Genomic DNA, 5,394 nt, shown 5'->3' on the forward strand with positions numbered 1-5,394 from the left:
AAAGTCATATCCTGCTCTAGGCAGGTTTTACTTTTATGTTTTAAAGGAAAGGGAATTTTATCCTCACACTGAACTGTGGAGGGAGGATGCCTTCACTTCAAACAAAAATGTTTGTTGGCTTCCCTGCACAAATACATCAAATCACAGAACACCCCAAAGTGGAAGGGACCCACCAGGATCACCCATTCCAGCCCCTGCCCTGCACAGACCCCCAGCAACCCCACCCTGGGCATCCCTGGCAGCGCTGTCCAAAGGCTCCTGGAGCTCTGGCAGCCTCGGGGCTGTGCCCATCCCTGGGGAGCCTGGGCAGTGCCAGCACCCTCTGGGGAAGAGTCCCTGATACCCAGCCTAACCCTCCTGAAACAGCTCCAGCTGTCCCTGGGAGCTGTTCCTGTCCCAGAGCCTGGCACACGTGTTCTGTGTTCCAACAGGTAACTGCTCTGTGTTCTGTTTGAACAGGTAACTGCTCTGTGTTCCGTGTTCTGTGTTTGAACAGGTAACTGCTCTGTGCTCTGTGTTTGAACAGGTAGCTGCTCTGTGCTCTGTGTTTGAACAGGTAGCTGCTCTGTGCTCTGTGTTCTGTGTTTGAACAGGTAACTGCTCTGTGTTCTGTGTTCCGTGTTCTGTGTTTGAACAGGTAACTGCTCTGTGTTCTGTGTTCCAACAGGTAACTGCTCTGTGTTCCGTGTTCTGTGTTTGAACAGGTAACTGCTCTGTGTTCTGTGTCTCAGCAGGCAGCTGGTGTGTGTTCCGTGTTCTGTGTTCTGTGTTTGAACAGGTAGCTGCTCTGTGTTCTGTGTTTGAACAGGTAGCTGCTCTGTGTTCTGTTTGAACAGGTAGCTGCTCTGTGTTCTGTTTGAACAGGTAGCTGCTCTGTGTTCTGTGTTTGAACAGGTAACTGCTCTGTGCTCTGTGTTTGAACAGGTAGCTGCTCTGTGTTCTGTTTGAACAGGTAGCTGCTCTGTGCTCTGTTTGAACAGGTAGCTGCTCTGTGCTCTGTGCTCTGTTTGAACAGGTAGCTGCTCTGTGTTCCAGCAGGCACCTGCTCTGTGCTCAGTGACTCCATGCTCTGTGTCCCGGCCAGCAGCCGCTCGGTGTTGCCGGTGCCACCCTCCCGGGATGTCGCTGGATGTCACCTTCCTGGGCACTGGCGCGGGCTTCCCGAGCCCGTCCCGCGGGGCCTCGGCGCTGGTGCTGCGCAGGGCAGGGCAGTGCTGGCTCTTCGACTGCGGCGAGGGCACGCAGACACAGCTCATGAGGAGCCACCTGCGGGCAGGTGTGTGCCCTCGGCTGGGGGACAGCTCCGCGAGGCGCCCGCCGGGCAGGGCAGGGCGGGAAGGGAAGGGAAGGGAAGGGAAGGGAAGGGAAGGGAAGGGAAGGGAAGGGAAGGGAAGGGCTGCCCGACCTGCTCCACAGCCATCTCTGTCTGCCCCTGGGCGCAGAGACAATCAGAATTAATTCATCACGCTTAGCAATGTCAAACGCGGCCCGCAGAGCAGCTTGAAACAGGAACGGTTTGGTTGTTTGTCTGGAGGCAGCTCCAGGCAAACCTGCGGTGAGCCTTCCTGTGGGTAAATGTCTCTTTTCAAGAGAGGCTCTGTGTGTTGGGGGTAACTTTCACCTTTTGGCAAATGAATCAGGACTAAAGCTCACCTCACTGTCACAGCCGCTGTGCTTCCACAGTCCTCAATGGCCAGAGCTGACTTCTCTCCCCCAAAGAATGGAGAAGAATTGTCAGTTACAAACAGAAATACAAGCTCCTGCTCCTCCAAAACCTATCAGGGAATTTAATGTCAGGTAGATGGAGTGACTTCTATGAAGTTGTTTACTGAAATCATCTTCAAACAAAAGCAGGAGATTCTGTCATTCCTGTGGCTCAGTCCCAGCAGCTGCTGGAGGAAATGCCTGGCTCTTTGGAGATGGGAGTTCAGCAGAGACAGAGGCAGCCTGGTTAAAGGACTTGTGTCTGCAATGAGAGAGTTCTGGGCTCTTCTGGGCAGGGCCCAGCTGGGCCCAGGCAGCCCAGGCACCAAAGAAAGCCCAGACATTTACAGAGCCATTTTTTCTCTTGTTTTAAGCAAACAAGTCAGCAAAGGTGCAGTTCTTGCCTCTTAAAAAACTCTGAAATCAAAACGGCGTGCTGGTTTGCTTTTGGTTATTTTTGATTTTGTTCGTTCCATGGGCTGGAAGGAGCAACACAAATTCCTCATTGTGTTCCTGGTTAGTGTGCAGATTTTCTGTAAGATGGAAGCTCAAATGCTTCCCAGCACATCCTTCATTTCACGTGGCAGATGTCACCAGCCTGGCCCATTCCGTGCTTGTGGAATGCTTGGCTTAGAAGGAGCTAAACCTTGCATCTCTGCAGCCTCTTCTTGGCCTATCAGGCCAAAATCTGCTTTGTGTGGAAGGGATGGGGAAAGAAACACCTTTTGGGCTGGGATTTGTCCATTAAGCGCTGGTTTTAATTTCCCTCCTCGCTTGTTTCAGACATCTTGTTTCAAACATCTCACCAAACAGCGATCATTTCTGAGTGGTTACGCTGTTTATTTTCCTGTCTTTGTCTTTTCCTGCTCTGTTCAACAGCCAAAATCACCAAGATTTTCATCACTCACCTTCACGGCGACCACATGTTTGGTCTCCCTGGGCTGCTGTGCACGCTGGGCCTGCAGAGGAGCCCTGACGCCAGCGAGGCGCCCATCGATATTTACGGGCCGCTGGGGCTGCGGAGCTTCCTGTGGAGGAGCCTGGAGCTGTCCCACTCGCAGCCGCTGCCGCCCTGCCGCGTGCACGAGCTGGTCCCCACGCAGGACCAGTGCCCCGCGGGGGAGTTCCGCGACTTCTCGGGCCTGGACCGGGGCGCGGCGCTGGCCCAGGCGCCTCCAGGGACGGTGCTGCACCTGGATGCAGAAACAGACTCGTACCTGCTGCTGGAGGACGGGGAGCTGTCCGTGAGGGCCTTCCGCCTCTTCCACCGCGTGCCCTCCTTCGGCTTCGTGATGGAGGAGAAGCCGCGGCCTGGGAAGCTCAAAGTGCACTTGCTGCAAGAACTTGGTACCTACTTCGGCTTGTTTTTCCTCTTTTTACTTCTTTTATGGCCACCTTCCTATGTGTTCTAGCAAACCTGAGCTGCTGTCTCTCTCCATAGTCTGTTTTAACCCAATTTTCCATTTTCTGTCTGGCACCTGACCTCCAGGCTGATCCGGTGTGTGACACTGGTGCCAGGGAATGCCACAGACCGCTTCCATGCTGGCAACAGCTGACAAGCTCAGGTTTAGCCAGAGTTTAAACAGCTCAGCGTGGCTTTCGGGAAAACACACGGCCAGTGTATTTGCATGATTTTCTTGACTTTAATACGAGCAATATAATTGGGGTTTTTTAATATAGTTTCCCTGAGCAGTTTCCCTGTGGCTGCCCCATCCCTGGAAGTGTCCAGTCCTGGGACAGTGCAGGGTGTCCCTGCCCATAGCAGGATGAACTTGGAGGTGCCTTCCAACCCAGGCTATTCTAGGATTCCATTATTTTCTTCAAACACGCTTCCTTGTGCTTGGGCTGTGTGTTTGCAATCTTCCAGGACATAAGAAGGAAATCTCTGCTTTTAAATAATGCGTTGTCTGAAAGTCATATCCTGCTAAGGTTACAAGCTCTTAATTTGTACGAAAAATCTGAAATATTGGCTGATTTTAATAGTGAGGTTGTGTTTTTCCCCGGTGAGCCAGCTTTCTGCCTAGCACACCTCAGGAGGCGTATTCTGAAGCTGACACAGCAATAACAGCGCGGCGGGTGCAGCGCTTAGGGCTGTTTTCCTTTCCCCGGCAGGAGTGCCGCCCGGTGCCGCGTACGGGGAGCTGAAGCGCGGCCGCGCCGTGGAGCTGAGCGGCGGCGTGACGGTGCGGCCCGAGGATGTGCTGGGCCCGCCCGTGCCCGGCAGGAAGGTCTGCGTGCTGGGCGACTGCGCGGGGCCCGTGGGGCCGGGCGCGCGGCGCCTCTGCGCCCACGCCGACCTGCTGGTGCACGAGGCCACGCTGGGCGACGGCCAGCAGGACGCGGCGCGCCTGCGCGGGCACAGCACGCCCGGCCTGGCCGCGCGCTTCGCCCTGGAGTGCCGCGCCAGCAGGCTGGTGCTGACCCACTTCAGCCAGCGGTACCGGCCCCGCGGCGGCGGCCACGGCGACATCGGCACCCTCAGGAGGGAGGCCGAGGCCGTGATGGGCGGCCAGGAGGTGACGCTGGCCGAGGACTTCATGACCATCGAGATACCCATGAAAAACAAAACCGAGGACTTTGTGACCACAGAGAACCCAATGAAACAGTGAGAATGAGGACTTCGTCATGAGATCCCAATGAAAAACAAAACCGAGGACTTTGTGACCACAGAGAACCCAATGAAACAGTGAAAACTGAGGGCTTCGTCATGAGATCCCAATGAAAAACTGAAAAATGAGGATTTCATCGTGAGATCCCAATGAAACAGTTTAAAAAAAGGACTTCATTATGAGATCCCAATGAAAAACTGAAAAATGAGGACTTCATAATGAGATCCCAATGAAACAGTGAAAAACAAGGACTTCATCATGAGATCCCAATAAAAAACTGAAAACCAAGGACTTTGTGAGCACAGAGATCCAAATGAAACAGTGAGAACTGAGGACTTCATCATGAGACCCCAATGAAACACTGAAAAACAAGGACTTCATGACCACAGAGGTCTCAATGAAAAAGTGAAAACTCAGGACTTCATGACAAGATCCCAATTAAAAAATGAAAACAAAGGACTTTGTGACAGTAGAGATCCCAATTAAAAAGTGAAAACTCAGGATTTGTGACCACAGAGATCCCAGTGAAACAGTAAAAACCAAAGACTTAATAACAAGATCCCAGCTGAACAGTGAAAATCTTTGTGACCACGGAGCGGGTGAGACTGGGGGCGTTGCTGGGCTCAGGTGCAGGAGCTCTTCTCGTTCCACACCTGCAGATGAAGTTTCTCATAAATAAAGTCAATTTAGGCTTCCTGTCAGAAGGGAATTGACCGCTTGATCCACTCAAAGCTCTGGAGCACCAGCCCTGCGTTTTCACACCCAGTAACGTTTGGGAAGCACGCTCTGGAAGTCTCCAGGCAGGTGGCAAGTACTGAACTGTCCCTCCAAATGCATTTAAAGGATGGATTATCCTGACAGAGGCACATCTGTGTCCAAAGAAATGCCCCTGTGGGGGAACGTCAGCTGCACGCGCTCAGCCTGGTTCTGCAGTGACCTGAAGGGACGCACAGAGCCTGCTTCCACCTGCTCTCCTCCCCACCTCAAACCAGAAGCTGGGCTTCCCCAGGTTTTACCTGAATTTGCTGCTCTGACGCTGTGAGGAATTTTGAATTGAGACGAGACTTTTGAATCATTTTTG

The 5,394-nt window shown here is 53.2% G+C and overlaps 1 protein-coding gene across 1 annotated transcript; it reads left to right on the plus strand.

Annotated features, from left to right (window-relative positions):
• The first annotated feature begins 1,081 nt into the window (after positions 1-1,081).
• ELAC1 (elaC ribonuclease Z 1) lies at positions 1,082-5,031 on the plus strand. Its single transcript, XM_054283570.1, has 3 exons — positions 1,082-1,276; positions 2,584-3,051; positions 3,817-5,031. Exons 1-3 carry the CDS (start codon positions 1,120-1,122, stop codon positions 4,311-4,313), a joined length of 1,122 nt encoding a protein of 373 aa, XP_054139545.1. The 5' UTR covers positions 1,082-1,119; the 3' UTR covers positions 4,314-5,031.
• Positions 5,032-5,394: the final 363 nt, after the last annotated feature.

This window comes from Melozone crissalis, unplaced genomic scaffold (assembly GCF_028551555.1).
Source record: "Melozone crissalis strain CALT ecotype California unplaced genomic scaffold, PUWL_Pcris_2 ptg000036l_1, whole genome shotgun sequence".
Lineage (NCBI taxonomy): Eukaryota > Metazoa > Chordata > Aves > Passeriformes > Passerellidae > Melozone > Melozone crissalis.

What these genes read in the sequence shown, in the direction of transcription:
- ELAC1 (XM_054283570.1), top strand. Translation starts at nt 1,120, where the DNA reads ATGTCGCTGGATGTCACCTTCCTGGGCACTGGCGCGGGCTTCCCGAGC. An exon ending in GAGGAGCCACCTGCGGGCAG is followed by an intron (nt 1,277 to 2,583) that starts GTGTGTGCCCTC and finishes TCTGTTCAACAG; the next exon opens with CCAAAATCACCAAGATTTTC. An exon ending in GCACTTGCTGCAAGAACTTG is followed by an intron (nt 3,052 to 3,816) that starts GTACCTACTTCG and finishes TTTCCCCGGCAG; the next exon opens with GAGTGCCGCCCGGTGCCGCG.